The 14,964-nt window shown below is 39.1% G+C and overlaps 5 protein-coding genes across 6 annotated transcripts; 1 reads left to right on the top strand and 4 right to left on the bottom strand.

Annotated features, from left to right (window-relative positions):
- Positions 1 to 380: 380 nt before the first annotated feature.
- LOC6636332 (uncharacterized) lies at positions 381 to 12,957 on the top strand. Of its 2 annotated transcripts, none has more exons than XM_032436128.2 (3): positions 381 to 1,697; positions 9,376 to 10,246; positions 11,982 to 12,957. In XM_032436128.2, the coding sequence occupies exons 1-3, from the start codon at positions 1,554 to 1,556 to the stop codon at positions 12,233 to 12,235; spliced, it is 1,269 nt and encodes a 422-aa protein (XP_032292019.1). In that variant the 5' UTR covers positions 381 to 1,553; the 3' UTR covers positions 12,236 to 12,957. The 2 variants fall into 2 exon arrangements, with proteins under 2 accessions (XP_032292019.1, XP_002059931.1); XM_002059895.4 differs by having other exon boundaries at positions 382 to 1,697; positions 9,373 to 10,246.
- LOC6636335 (uncharacterized) lies at positions 6,706 to 7,239 on the bottom strand. The gene has a single exon (XM_002059898.4). The coding sequence runs from the start codon at positions 7,237 to 7,239 to the stop codon at positions 6,781 to 6,783; it is 459 nt and encodes a 152-aa protein (XP_002059934.1). The 3' UTR covers positions 6,706 to 6,780.
- On the bottom strand, positions 7,207 to 8,148 carry azot (ahuizotl). Its single transcript, XM_070209752.1, has one exon. The coding sequence runs from the start codon at positions 8,004 to 8,006 to the stop codon at positions 7,551 to 7,553; it is 456 nt and encodes a 151-aa protein (XP_070065853.1). The 5' UTR covers positions 8,007 to 8,148; the 3' UTR covers positions 7,207 to 7,550.
- On the bottom strand, positions 10,472 to 11,984 carry LOC6636333 (protein lifeguard 4). Its single transcript, XM_002059896.4, has 4 exons — positions 11,772 to 11,984; positions 11,578 to 11,714; positions 11,277 to 11,516; positions 10,472 to 11,219 (listed from the first exon to the last, which is right to left on the bottom strand). Exons 1-4 carry the CDS (start codon positions 11,800 to 11,802, stop codon positions 10,821 to 10,823), a joined length of 807 nt encoding a protein of 268 aa, XP_002059932.2. The 5' UTR covers positions 11,803 to 11,984; the 3' UTR covers positions 10,472 to 10,820.
- LOC6636331 (protein lifeguard 1) lies at positions 12,431 to 14,762 on the bottom strand. The gene is made up of 3 exons (XM_002059894.4): positions 14,597 to 14,762; positions 13,963 to 14,237; positions 12,431 to 13,900 (listed from the first exon to the last, which is right to left on the bottom strand). Exons 1-3 carry the CDS (start codon positions 14,643 to 14,645, stop codon positions 13,301 to 13,303), a joined length of 924 nt encoding a protein of 307 aa, XP_002059930.2. The 5' UTR covers positions 14,646 to 14,762; the 3' UTR covers positions 12,431 to 13,300.
- Positions 14,763 to 14,964: the final 202 nt, after the last annotated feature.

Here is a 14,964-nt window from a genome sequence, read left to right as displayed (position 1 = left end):
TCGACCAGGGCGGCAGAGTCAGTGAGGGCACAATTGCTGATTGAACTGCAACAATATGTACATATCATTTTTAAGGAACTGTTATTAACAGTGAAGACGATTATTTTTGGCGCTTTTTAACATTACAGAACAATAATGGTGTAATTTTGAAATCGAATTTAACAGCTGGTAATTTGATATTATAATTTCACCAATGGCCAAATATTTTTATTAACTATCATATTCAAATTCAAGCAATAGAAACAGGTTAAAATTACTAAACCTAAATTTTGAGTTACTCAACTTATCGTTACTAATCGATAATTGATTTATACAACCGATTGTACAAACTGAAATGCGTATTAGCTGGCAAAACTATCGTTTCGCACACATCACAAGCTAACGAGTAGTTTCATTTGTTTATACTCGAAAAGTAGTGCTCGGTCGTCGGTAAAGTGTTGGATGCGTACAGCCCTGCTTACTGGCCGCTTCAAGAAAGTGAAAGTTAAAAGAACAACTACAAATTATGTAAAAAGCGCAATATAACAGTTTGCATGCACAAATAAGTGAGTGTGAAATTACGTGTGTTTCGAGGGTTCCCGTTTTATGGAGGCTGCACCGGCAATGCAGCTGCACCTAAAGAATTAATACCAACAACAAAAGCGCCAAAGCGAATCCGGCGGCAACGCTTTAAATTGAAAATTGTGGGCGCCTATTGCTAAGCGCCAATTAGATCGTATGTTGAAACAATCGAGCACAATCAGTTGAAAACAATATCATTCCCCTTACACACCAAAGGAATAGGTTGTCTATTCATTAAACGCTCGCCTTGCGGCTGCTTTGGCTGTGCGCCATAAAACCAGCCCACAAAGGTGAAGGCACACACATATGCATACCATTCTGCTGTGTGAGTACATACACTGATGTGCGAAAGTTAGCGAACACAACCGAAAAGTGTACTTACTTTGGCAATATCTGAAAACTATCAACATGTTAACTGTTCACCGATTATATAATACATACACAAATGCAATACAAACCATACAAAAATATACCAATATTGCGCTGTGCAGCCGCTGACTGCTTGCAGCGACTGTTCAATAAAACACTGCATTTGGTTAGCCGCATTTAATGTTGTTTTTTATAGTTCAGTGCATGCATTGCATATATTTGATTGAACAACAACAAGAACAACACCAACAAACTATAAATGAATTAAAAGTGCATTTTATTGACTGCAAAGAATATTAATTTTGTTTGACCTTCATGAAACAATATTTGTTTTATTTAATTTAATTGATTTTGCTTTGATTAAATGTTTGGCAACAATGCGAAGAAGCCCAAGATAAATAAATAATTGAAAATTTTGTAATGCTAACAAAAAACTATCCGTCAAACTGTAAAATGGTTTTCGCGCGTTTACCGTTATTTCAATCCATTGAACTCTGCCGTTAACTTTGCGAGCAGAGAACGTCTATAACGGCAGACTGGAGGCCTCGCTCACACTGAAGCGCATTTTTGCCCGCAAAATTGCCTATAAATCGAAATCGAAATCAAAATCTACTCTAGCGGCCATGCGAACTAAACATTTAATATTGATACTAATCGGAGTGATAATCGCAACGCTCGTATTTATTGTGTTTGGACCCGCTGGCGAACCGAACGATTCCTTCAAGCACATTGTCGTGCAGACGCATCAGCAGTTCAAAGAGTTTCAGGTGAGTCCTTTGTCTTCACATCTCTCGCTCTCCCTCTCTCTTTCTATCTCTGTCTGCCAAACACAAATTTGTTTACACGCACCCAAACAGTTGAGGGGCGTAACTGTTATTGTAACTGTTGTTGCTGCTGCTGCTGCTGCTGCTGTTGTTGTTGTTGTTGTTGTGATAACATGGCTGTTATCAGTGCAAGTACGTGACAGCTTTCTTCTTCTAGGTCGAGCAGATTTTTCCGTTTTCATTGAGCAACATTTTGCGCTTATCAGCCGCTCTTAAGCACTTAAACATATAATATTAACATACATTAAATAATGTCAAGAATTCAATTTATTAAATTCATAAATTTCATCAATTTCAATTTGGATTCTCCTCGCATGACTCATTGCAAGGGATTGCCAAATATTATCTGTTTAGCATAGCTCAATGGTTGTCAACTATAAACCAATGTCAAGTGCGACATTTTTGTATTTCTTTTTTTTGTATATTTTTTTTTGGCAAATGATAATACAAACTAGCTGCCAGCTGGCATAAAGAGTCAGATATGGGCAGAGGGTCTGCAAATGAACTGTTCGAACTGTGGATTGTCAAGCTTTTGTTGCTTACCCTTACACCCTGTACAAAGGGGTGGAAGAGGAGGGTATAACGGGTTTATGCAAATGTTATAGGCAGCTTGTAATATACACGAGATAACTCGGAGATATCTAGAGGGTATTGTATAGTCGTTCTCTTGTCCTTTATGCAGGAGGGCTTTTAGCTAAATTGGAACACGTCTCCGCTTGAAGAGTGCTGGCAAGAATAACCGGGCAGCCAGGCAGTCGGACAGTCGAACAGTCGACTGGCCAAGGCAAGGCAAACAAGTAAATGACCCAAAAGATATAATCATTTGGCTGGCATGCCTGCCAATGTCCAATGTCCGTCTATCATCATTTGCCGGTGTGGCTGAGGCATTCCTCAAGTTCCGGGCATTAGTTAAGCGTGGTCTTTAACTATTCCAGCTGTTTGTTTACATGCAAATTCCAAACGAAACTTTCATTCTCACATTTCAAACATACATAACATATGTTTTCACATATATGAAAGTTCACATATAAACTTACATATATAATGATTGAGCAAGCGGCTTCCTTGACTCGAGTTTTGTTTGCCTTAATTTTGTGTGGCCAGAACGTTTATTGTTTACTTTAATTAGATTGCGGCAGCCACTTTTCGTATCCCAGCCCCCAGCACCAGCCCCAACCCAAGCCCCGGCACCGGCGTGCATATTAAATATCATGTTTTCAACGGTTTTACTTTGAGTAACTTTTTAGCCTAACTTAGTTTTGAATTACATAAAGTAACACGCAAATGAAATAGAAATTCGTGCCGCCAATAAATGGGGAAATATCTATTTGTCATAATATGCTGCCGCATATCATATTTGTTCCAGTAGATATTGGATACGTAATATCGCAAGGCGAGATCGCCAACAACAGTTTGTGTTATCTGCTGTTTGAGTAAAATGTGCTGCATCGACTGCTTATCTGAATCTAATCACTTGAAGCCCCATAAAAGCCCTACAAAAACATAAAAATATAAAAAAAAAATTAAATAATATTTGTTCTTACTTAAATCGTGCATAGTTTTCTGTGTGTGACTAACAGTTCAACAATTCATTTAAGTTTTAGTTTTCCAGCATTTTGCATAAATATAGATATACGTTTAATACTCTTGAAGTCAAAAGTTTATTAGCCTGCCAACACAACATGTTATTACAGCAATAACAATTGAAGCATGAAAACATGCGTGTCTTACTTCAAATCATGAGAATCGCAGAGAGGAGCATGAAGCATTCTGAGTTTTAATGAAACAGGCTGCAAGAAGCATTAACTGGGGTAAGATATATATTATTGCTCAGCATCAATAACCGAGTCGTGTTTTAATTAATATATATTGTTAGAAGTAAATATATATATGTCTTGGCAGCTCGCTGAGTTCAGGGTATTTGCTAGTCGGGCCCTCCCGACTAGAGCACTCTTGTTGCTGCTGTTGGTTTTCTTTTGCTGAACAGCTTCGCTGTTTGTTTGTTTACTTAATATGTATATATATATATATATGTATATATATTTTGAACAGAGAAAACATATCGACTTGATGTTTGCGTATATGGGTGCATAATTGGTATACATGTGCCTGATGCCTTTCAGTTGCTAAACTTGTTCTCACCATCTACAACCAATAGTCAGAGACAACAGACAACACAGAGCTCATTGTATTTCATTAGTCTCTATTTATTTTGATTGTGGCAGCTAGCTGTCTATCCATTAACTGGTTTGCCAAGCCGCACTTACTTACGTTAGGTCGTGTTACCGTTGCACATGATATCTATTATCACAAATACTGTTGCAGGTGTGCATATATAGAGAGAGCTCATCCATATTCAATACTGCCTGCTGAACCAAATTTTAGCAGCACAACCCCCCAAATGGCACCGCCTCCAGTTGCGTAAGACGCATTGGGTTTGTTGTTTCACACGTAAAAAGGTGCTTCAAAAACTGTCAAGTATCCGCAAGCTACTCACGCATCCAGCACGATGATGACGAATAATAAATTGCAATGATCATCGTCGTCCGATGCAGTGTCGTTTAAACTGACGTCAAGTGCCAAAAGCCGCGGGTTGCCCGCTTTCTGAAAACAATTCACAGTACACACAAATAAACCTATAGTATGTACCGACATATTTCAGTTCTCACAATGTCGCCACTTATTTATACCCTTTTCAGTGGGGTATTCGAATATTATCAACACAATTGCATAGCATATCTATTGAATCGAGACCCCATCCTTCTCCAGCGTGCTTCTTCATCTTAATCTTCCGAGGTGTTGTCTGTGTTCACCTTTCATCTTTTCGCCGAACGAACTTTTTCACCCGCTAATAAAATCGTTGCTTTCGGAATACCTTCGGGATACCTTCGGGAACCATTCCCAGCTATGAGTATGTACGTACAGGCTATACATTTTTTGATTTCCCATCGCAGTCTTTTTATCCTATCTACTTAACAGTCTATATGTACTGTATGTATTTTATTAATCAACTATTCTTGATTGTTTTCCAATTTGTTGCATTTACTTCAACAATATAGAAAATTGAAATTATTATTATTAGTTTCTTTGCTAACAAGCATCGGTCCGGCAAATAAAACACCTTCAATGCGTCGCTGATGCTAATTAGAAAATTGTGTATTTAAATTAAGGTTTTTGGCATTCAATTTTTATAATTTTATGCATTAAATGTTTAGAATAAACAATTATTCTGGATTCAGTATTAATTAATAGCCGGCTTCAATGATTTGTTTTTTAACTTAGAAATAAATCCTAGTTTGTATTTCACAGCCCAACACGGTCAAGTAAAGAAATATAGCTGTTTGTGTAAGGGTATTAAAACTACAAAAAATAACGTCTGTTTCTTTTTTTAGCTAACTACGAGTTTATATAAATGTGCTGATGCAAGCGTGCCCAATTAAAGTTCTCCAGCTTTCGAATGGGAACCACACAGGTGTATATATATATTTGTCTATGCGTCTATGTAGCCAAGGGTTGCAAGATTGGTGCCTCATCATAAATCATACTTTATTTTCCTTTTTAAAACGACAAATTAAGCCCAGCTTTATCGAGCTGTAAACATTCAAAGAACAAGCCTAAAAGTTGTTGTGCCTGGCAGAGAAATATAATATGAGACGCTACAAATGTGATTCGTGTTATCTTTAATCTTAATGTGGCAGTATTCAAATCAATTGTTAATTATAAATTTTATAGAAATTTCCATGCCCTAATCTACTTTAATTGACATCAAAGTCATTTGGCCACTTAGTGTCCCATCGTCTAACGTCTAACGAGAGGCGTAGTCCATCAACTGACCTCTGACTCCTGAACCGCTGACATCAATTAATTGCAGGGTTCGCAGTGAAATGTGCCGTCTACTTAGTTTACATATACAGCACAGCTCGCCCGCGACACGACCTTTTTCATATAGCACGCTCGATATTGTTTAATAATTGAATATAATATAGCACAAATGAGCATTCGATGACCTAGACGAGCCACACAGCCGACTGGCCTAGCTTCAAAGTGCATACGAAAGTTTCAAGGTGACAAACTAAGCAGAAGACAAAAGAGTTTCTCTGACAACAAAAATGCCCGACTAGTAGATGCCCTGTATTCAGTACTTTGCATTTGTGAGGGTAGAAATGACTGTGCCAACTATTACCAAGTGGAGCCTCTGAGTATAGTATGGCTGCCAGTCGCAGTCACCGAGTAGAGTATATTAAAGACCTGCTAGTTTTTGCATTCGCCTTGAGCCTTAGATGACCTGAGCTGCGTTTTTAAAACAATGCGCAGCACCAAGCTCTTGTTCTTTGTTTCAAATATTAAATTTATGATCGTAATCAGGAATGTACAATTGCTGCATAAAGTTGGTCTCGTGCGTGTGCTTGTGTGTAATGGCGCCTTGCCCCTGCTCCGAGGGCGCCATTAGGCACATGCGGACATTTCGAGTCACGCGCGACCAAACCAAACGAAATTCCACATTGAATTTGTTGTTCACGTGCAGCACAGGATGGCAAAAAAAAAAAAAGAAATTAAATAAATATGGATAGTACACTGTTCAGCATGGCGAACATTACTACGTGTTCCCCTGGAAAAAAACGAAATGTAAAGCAATTTTTCCTATCGAAGATACCTTGGAAAACATAAATATATGGTATATATATGATATTGAGTTGTCCGATCCGGCTACAAATCCAATGCGAATTTTTGCGCCAAGTCCGCATCTCTAGGAACTGATTTGCATGGACAACGACAGGCGGAACTCTAACAACTTGTTGTAATACCCTGTGAAAGGGTATAGAAGAGATTATATTGCCGACCTGCAGGAGCTGCGTGTCACGGCCTGGCCTGGCTTTGTTGGGGGGCAGCTACACAAATGAAATGCTTTAGAAATGTTAAGTGGGCTCGCCATGTGTGCAATTAAAGTGTGTTAAGGGTTCAGTTGTGTATTTAACTATATTGCTGAGAACTGATTAATAGGCTGAGCAATTGCATATGTTTGCTGTTAGTTCTTAACGCCATTAACAAAATCTTGAAAGGTGATTTTGCCATCGTTGTCGGCATCGATTTCCTTCATCATATCATTGAACTCCTCGTCAGTGCATCGTTCGCCTAGATTGAACATAACATTACGCATCTCGATGGGCGCTATGATGCCATCCTCATCGCGATCGAACAGCTTGAATATTGCCATTAGATTCTCCTCCTTGGAGAGGCCATCCATGCGTTTCGCTATCATTTGTTGAAACTCCAAAAAGTCTATCTCACCATCACCATCGAGATCAATCTCATCGATCAGATCATACAGCTCCGCCTCTGTGGGACAGTAGCCAAGCGAGCGCATCGCAACACCCATTTGCTTTCCCGTAATTTTGCCCGTGTTATTTTGATCGAAAACCCTAAAAGCATCGCGTATTTCATTTAATTGGTCCTCGGTCAATGCGATGCCTCCAACAGCCTCCATTGTTCGTTATATTCGAAGATTTTTTGGAATTTTTTTTTTTTTGAAATCAGCTAAATATAATTTTGTGTGCTATATATTTGGAGTTTTTGTTTCGTTTTGAATAAGTAAACTAGATTCATCTTGAAAACAAATTTGGGCTACTTTGTAGTCGGATAAAATTCATGTATTCTTAAGGCCGAACTCTCAATATTCAACTATGATGGATCGTAACGATGATGCATGAATAAAAAAATATTGAGAATACGACCCTAACTAAATGTAATATAACAATATTAATTTTGCACTGCGCTCCAAATATGAATATTGTTATGTCAATTCTCGTCCAATGAGGTCATCATGTTGGCGAATTCGTCATACAATAAAACCCCATCGCCGTCTAGGTCCGCATCGCGAATCATGTCCTCAATCTCCTCATCGGACACTTTCATGCCAATTGATGTAAAAATTGTGCGCAATTCAGCTGCCGAGATGAAGCCATTATTGTCCTTGTCGTACAACCTAAATGTCTCGCGCAGATCCTCGGGTCGATCCGTATCGGACATTTTGCGTAACAGAATCTTAGTGAATTCGCTAAAGTCCAGAGAACCGTTGCCATCCTCGTCCGACTCATTGATCATGTCATGGATAACCCCATCGGGCAGGTTGCCGCCCAATGCGCGCAGGACAACACTCAGCTCCTTGTAGGTAACGCTGCCATCCTGTTCAACGTCAATTATGTTGAACAACTCTTGAAAAACGGCCAATTGGTTCTTTGTCAATTCCTCCATTCTCGTGTGTTTTTTTTATTTTTGTTTTTTAGTTTTTAATTAATTTTTTTTAAATGTTTTTTTTTTTTTTTTAAATTTTTTTTGTTTATTTATTTTTTTTATTTTTTATTTATAGCATAGTTTTTTTTTATGTATTTTTGTTTATTTTATGTTTGTGTAGTTTTTTTTTTTTTTTGAGTTTGTTGTTTTCTTTTGAGAATAAAGTGTAATAATAACATTTGTCAGTCTTCATATTTGAGCACAATTTGTGCTCCTGAAATTTAAAGCCTGTGCTACTCTTGGGTGTATTCGAATGATTACTCGAATAACCATCTTGTTTCTGCGAAAATGTTCAATCAATCACGAGAAAACAAAACAAAAAAAACAATGTGCATAAGGCAATTTTCTAGAAAATCAATAAGCGAGCTGCTCGTGCACATGCATTTAAAGGAAACTGGGCAGAAGAAGGTGGAAAATGTGACCTGTTTCTTATAATTGAATTGTTGCATATAATTGAAATTGTTTGCAGCCAGAGAAATAGATATCGGCTGTTTACGAATATATATATACATATGTATGACGTCGGCTGAAAATATAATTCCTTTACATGTTTGTGAAAACTTCTTATCGTGGGTTAATTTTTTCATGTGTTTGTTTTCTTTTGAATTCTTGACTCAGATTGCGACGTTCACAGCCCGCATTTAATACTCAAGTCAAATCTTTATTGGTTTCAGTGAAATGGTCATTGATTTAAGAAATTATTTTGCATTTGGTGCTTTTACCAGTTTCAATCGACTTGGGTCCAATGATTGCGGTTGAGTAGTCGCCAGCCTTGGCGCACGATGTGGCCGGCAGGTAGAGGCCGAGGTCGGATGGAGGATGTCAGGCTGTCATGCGATTTGCGGCGACAACAATCATAAAATGTTGGCTTATTTAGCTTTTGGGCGGTGCCACCAGCACAATCAGTTTCGATTTGGAGAAAACAAATTCTTTACTGGCACATGACACGCCCGTAAGAGCTTGGAGGTATGAGATGGGTGGGAAAAACCACGAAAAAATATTCCACTGTAAACAGCAGTTGGGACTGCGCCCATTGGGACCAATTTGGTTGCTCCACAATGATCGGGAAACAAATTGTGTGCCATTATCCTTGAGCACTGTTTACCCGCGGAGCAGCCGCTAGACAGATTCTCGCATATGAGCATTGTCCTAGAATTTGGATAATTTCGAGCATATTTGTTTAGGTGTTGAACTAAAATATTGATTAACCGTCTTTCAACTATTCAAAGACCTCACTCTATGGGGCATTCAAGCTAAGCTATATCAATTCTGGTTCTTGTTATTTGCAAATTTACAAAACTTTAGTTGATTTGTACTTTGATTTCAGGAGAACTTACGCGTTGGCCTGGAGCGCAAGAAACTCGAGCTAGAGCCAAAATATTTGGTGCTATTGGGATTCACGTCGCCGCTTAACACAAAGGATGATGCCTCTCAGCAGCCGCAAACAGACACGCCCGTCACGGCGCAGAGGGCGGCACAGGAGATCGGCGAGTTGCAGCGGCAGCTGGGTACACGAGATGGCACCAGGCAAATGTCAGCGGTAGCATCACATCCCCAGGGACAGGAGCAGCAGCAGCAGCAGCAGAAGAGTCAGCGGAAACGCATTACGACGCCGTATAACGGCACCAAGGCCAACTTTACCATAGTCACCTATGTGCAGGAGGGACAGGTGTCATCGGCCATATTGTTGGCCCAAAACATTGCGGCCAAGCTGCCCAGCGAGTATTTGCTCATCTATGATCTGGGCGTGTCCGAGGAGCAGTTGCGTTCCCTGAACGCCTACTGCAATAACAGCCGGTGCGCTGTCATCACCTACGATCTGACGGAGTTTCCCTCGTTCGTCAACGATCAGCGTACGCACGCATATCGCCCCATTGTGATAAAGGATGCCCTGATGCGAGCCAAATCGGTGCTGTTTACCGAAAACAATATGCGCATACGCGGCGGCTATCGGGAGCTGCAGGATCTGCAGAGTCGAGCATTGGTTGCCGGCGTTTTGGGCTGGAATACACCGACAGCTGTCTCATCACGGACACATCCAAAGATGTTCGATTACTTTGAATCAGATGCGGAGGATTTTATATTTTTGCGTATGGTTGATCTCGATGCGGTCTTCTTTGCCGATACGCTCTTTGTCACGGACAAGATTATGCTGCCGTGGCTAAAATGCGCCCTTACCATGGAATGCATCGATCCAATTGGTAAGTGTTCGGCTTCTGTTTTTTATTTTTTTTTTTTTTTTTGCGTATATGTGATGTCATTAGTGCTCTACAGTTTCCTGAACCCCACCGGTCACCGCCCACCCGGTCAATCAAAGTCACATTCATAGCCCGCGCTGCCGTCCAACAGCTAACCGAGCGGCGACTGTGGGGCCCACAGCGCTAATGACCATCATTTACAGTGCATTTAGCCGATGATAGCAAACGTGTCATACATGTACACATAATTGGGTTCCTTGCAATCCACCAAACATATAATGGGCCTTCTCTGGGCAAACCGTTAATGGAAAACGGCAATTAGGGAACGAAAAATCGATTGAATCAGAGGCTATGTTTGAAGATTTACATTTATCTTGCACAATGGATTGCTTTATTTATTTTCGAATAAGCAAATTGCGACAGGAAGTAGGATATATAGGGAAAATATTGCGATTACGTTTTGAAAACAGAGTGTAGAATATAAAATATGATATTATATTTTATATATGCATTATATTCTATCTATGTGTTACATTTTGTTACTCTACACATACTCTATTTCGCGGCTACTTAGCACTTAGCATATTCCACTTGTGCGGCAATTTCGTATTAGCTCGAGGAACATCACAAATGGTCCAAGCACTAAGTGCCTAATTAAAATCCACAAAAACTTGGGCACATCAGCGTGTATATTGACAGCGGCAAACACATACTCCTCGGGCTTAACATTGTAGCCATGGTGACCGCAGAGCATCAGATGTGTATCGTAGATAATATACCAGGCCTCCAGCGTACACCCGAACAGGCCAAGCATCTGGGCAAACATGCCCAAAAAGTATGCCAACACCAGAAACAATCCAAAAACCAAGAATATTATAAGTACGCCCACACCATGCGAACATTTTAGTCTGTCCTGTTTAGTGTACAAAGCTACAGCTAACAGCTCGGTAATAACAATCAGTGGATATGCATGCAGCTGCAAAGGACAAGCATGTTAGATGTCGATCACAACATAGATTCATAGAATACGCACCCAACGTGTTTGACCGAACTGTATTAAATAGATACTCATGCTGATGGCGGTTGAGAGCGATGTCAACAGGAATACGCAGTAATTGTAGGGAGGATATCGTCGCCAATTTGGCCATAGATAGAGGAACGTGTAAAATATTAACAGCACCACAATTGTGGCCACACGTAAAACTAGCTGATTACAGGAAATCGTAAGGATAAACATAATCTCCGAGCAGGGCACGGCCAATGCAATCTCCAGCTGTGGATATTGTATAATAATAATCATATATATATTAAATAGTTTCAACTGAACGACCTACCATTAGCAAATAATAAAAACGACGCACCAACCGACGCCTTGGCCTTATGTCGGGTATATCGAATGCGTAGCTGCGTCCATCCAACATAAGCTCACACTGTATGCTGACATCTTGTGCTGTCGTTATAGCTAGGGTATCTAGATACATGTATATATTATATTGCAAGCGAATTCATGTATTCAGTTAGCCAATACCTGCTTTGAGATTCCAGTCTTCACGAGACATTGCTATATTAGTTTCGTTCGATTGATAACTAAATTATGCATAATAAAAAGGCTTAACCAAGAGCCGAGAACAATTTGTTTTGATACAAAATCAGTACAAATTATTTGATATTTGTATCTGATTTGATAATAGGCTAATCGGTTATCTAATTGCTATTTGTTATCCTATCTAACTGTTAGGTGCCCAATCGAATGGCTGCAAATTTAACAAAAAACCACTTTATCGTTATTCCGGCTGTCATGGCTATGATGCATCTGCTTTCAATATTGTTTTGGGACTGACATGGCATCTGGACGACACGAAATACTCGTTGCCCAGCGACGCGAGGGAGAACATGTTCTACAAGGAAACGCTGGAGCAGGCGACCAAAATATTGGAGAGTCGTAGACGCAACAGCAGCGACACATCGGATCATCCATTCACGGAGGACTGAACAATTTGCAGCGGCAGTTGTCTTTGATATACATCTAACATATTCCTTATTTGTATATACACACTCAGGAGCCGCTGGATCAAACTGCGTATAATTAATAGCCTTTATTATTTAAACGAAGACAACAAACATTACATTTACACACCTGCATACTTACGGTCATCTGCGCCATATTATGTGAAACGTTTGAGAATATCAAGAGAAGTTCGTTGTATTTACAGTGATTTCAGCATAGAGTAGTTACATCATACATAGATCAAATTTATACATAAATGTGTACTAATGAACGTTCTATACTCTGTATAGGCGATTCATGAGCAGAACAGCAGCTGGAACAGCAGCCGGAGCAGCTTCTGTCCAGTAAATACGCCTTAGTTACTTATTTGTGTTTATACTGAATATTTGTTTTATAATGATACTCTCCCTATCTTAAATACGATTATTTATGTAAATAATTAAAAGGAATTACATACGTTTTGTGATTGTATTTGATAGTTACACACAGATTCATACATAATCAATACAAATAACTAAATATAATAACATATATTAAATGTGTACTATAGAAAATGAGCCAAAAACGTTAGCTTAATAAAGGACAAAGTACAACAAAAATAATGCAACCAGTGTCTGTTTGTGATTTGAATTGCCTAATATACTATATAAAAAAAAAAACAGATTACTTTACTTTAAAGTCGTTTGCGAATCTCAAACAATGTTAAGATTAGGCCAAGAGTCTGATTAAGCGTTGGTTATAAACCATTCAATATCGGCTAAATATATTTATTTTTCATCTGAATGTGCGTTTTGGCTTGCCATTTGATGGCCTTTATGTTTTGCTTAAATTAAAGGATTGTTGTTTTGTTTCTTTTTTTTTTTTTTACAATTATGGGAGTCTTATTGCTGATGTTATCTAAAATATTTTGGAATTCGATTTTGTAAGTAAACTTTTAAGAAAACCTGTATACAATTAATAATAAATTCACATAGACATACACGCGGTTGTGTAATTCGATTCATAATGTAAGCATTATGCAATATTTCTGAGTATCAAGCAAAAATCATTTACCTTCTGGCTAGACGTAATACATACAAGAAGATGCGCACCACATCTAAATACAAAGTTAATGCAGCGAAAATATAATCCTCCGGATTAAACTGATACTTGTGCGTGCCGCCAATTATCAATTGTGTATCATAGATTAGCAGAAAACTGGCCAGTAGAGCACCAAGGCATGAGACCGCCGTCTCACCGAAGGTTCCGCGTAAAAATGCACCCGCAAAGGCAAGGATCAACAAACAGATAACAACCGAGATTAGGACGCCGCCCCAGGCTGTGAAATCATATTTGGTTTGTATGGCGAATATGGACAAAGCCACAACCAACAGCGCAGTTATGCCCACAGCCAAGAGCACCACATTTGCGTCTAGAGTACTGGCCACGGCGCCCAGGAGTAGGGACATGGTAGCCGTGAATAGGCCCAGGCAGATGAAATTAATCGGAAAGTTGCGCCGAGCAGTTTCACAGCAGGCCATCGAGATCAGCACCACAATGTTGACAATCATGGCGACGCCCACGACCATCGGTTTTTCCCGGACAAACTGTTTTGTGGGCTCGTGATACACAAATATGGATATGACACCAAGAGTGAAGAGCAATTGTGTCTACAAGTGCGAAATGGATGATTACAGAAAATACTTAAAAATTTGTTCAACTTCAGGCTTACCAAGAGAATAAAGTACACTTTACGTATGAAGCCCTTGCGTATGGTTTGATCATTGAAAATGATATTCTTTGCCTCCAAGCTATCATCTGCACCAGAAAATCCAGGACTGTTGTGCATTATAATTTGTCCGCTCTCCAAAAATGGTGCCGGATTCATAGTTTCCCTGGCGACTGCATTCGGATTGTTCACGTTTTCCGCGTGCATCGTTTCTGGCCCGGCTGGCGGTGGCGCTGGCAATGGTATCGGTGGATAACGCTCATCATTGTTGAGGGGCTCTGCGATAAACAAGTAATCACATTAGCAGCTTGATTTAGAAAATTTCCCATGCCTAATTGTTGTTTATGTGTATCTCGGAATTCAAGGAAAATGAAATAAGCACTGCGTCATTCGCGCCGGGAAAAACACATATTGGATACATACATATTATTTACATTTGCATGTACACTGGCAGAACTCTGATTTCAAATGTTAAATGCATTTTGAATGTTTTCTGGCAAATGAAAAGTGCACAATTTAAATGAATGTTGAAAATCATACTAATGGCAATGTGTATACATATGGAAATACGGATATTTACGCAGATTATCTATTTTCCAAGAATGCATGTTTATAATATTTTGCCATAGCAACTTACTTGTGACAGTTGTTAAATCTTTTGGCGTTTTCATACGGTTATACGACATAATTTTGATAGCTGTTTAAAGCGCTTATCGATATAAGGTCGACTTAAAAATATACAAACACTTCTTATCTCTCTGGGTATTAGTTTCGTTCTGAATGGGCAAATTGGCACTGCTGTTCAAGCTGAAAGAGATGAGCGCGATCCGTGATTTTAATTTAAACAGGCACGAATTAAACAAACTGCATACGTTAAGTTCTGATTGCAACATATGCTATATTTTATATTATTTTCCTAGACTCTGGTTATTTAAAATAACTCAAATTAACCATCTATTTAAGCATGCAAATATATATTATTTATTTTTCGTGCTGAAAGCTTTA

Source organism: Drosophila virilis, chromosome 5 (genome assembly GCF_030788295.1).
Source record: "Drosophila virilis strain 15010-1051.87 chromosome 5, Dvir_AGI_RSII-ME, whole genome shotgun sequence".
Classification (NCBI taxonomy): Eukaryota; Metazoa; Arthropoda; class Insecta; order Diptera; family Drosophilidae; genus Drosophila; species Drosophila virilis.
This window is presented reverse-complemented; position numbering and strand designations above follow the sequence as displayed.

Bases quoted from the DNA above. Each gene is read 5' to 3' on its own strand.
- LOC6636332 (XM_002059895.4), top strand. From the start codon at position 1,554: ATGCGAACTAAACATTTAATATTGATACTAATCGGAGTGATAATCGCA. The intron at 1,698-9,372 runs GTGAGTCCTTTG...CTTTGATTTCAG, and splicing joins AGCAGTTCAAAGAGTTTCAG to GAGAACTTACGCGTTGGCCT. The intron at 10,247-11,981 runs GTAAGTGTTCGG...TCTAACTGTTAG, and splicing joins GGAATGCATCGATCCAATTG to GTGCCCAATCGAATGGCTGC.
- LOC6636335 (XM_002059898.4), bottom strand. From the start codon at position 7,239: ATGGAGGCTGTTGGAGGCATCGCATTGACCGAGGACCAATTAAATGAA.
- azot (XM_070209752.1), bottom strand. From the start codon at position 8,006: ATGGAGGAATTGACAAAGAACCAATTGGCCGTTTTTCAAGAGTTGTTC.
- LOC6636333 (XM_002059896.4), bottom strand. From the start codon at position 11,802: ATGTCTCGTGAAGACTGGAATCTCAAAGCAG. The intron at 11,715-11,771 runs GTATTGGCTAAC...ACATGTATCTAG, and splicing joins AGACTGGAATCTCAAAGCAG to ATACCCTAGCTATAACGACA. The intron at 11,517-11,577 runs GTAGGTCGTTCA...CAATATCCACAG, and splicing joins GTTTTTATTATTTGCTAATG to CTGGAGATTGCATTGGCCGT.
- LOC6636331 (XM_002059894.4), bottom strand. From the start codon at position 14,645: ATGTCGTATAACCGTATGAAAACGCCAAAAGATTTAACAACTGTCACA. The intron at 14,238-14,596 runs GTAAGTTGCTAT...TGTTTATCGCAG, and splicing joins AGATTTAACAACTGTCACAA to AGCCCCTCAACAATGATGAG. The intron at 13,901-13,962 runs GTAAGCCTGAAG...TCGCACTTGTAG, and splicing joins AAGTGTACTTTATTCTCTTG to ACACAATTGCTCTTCACTCT.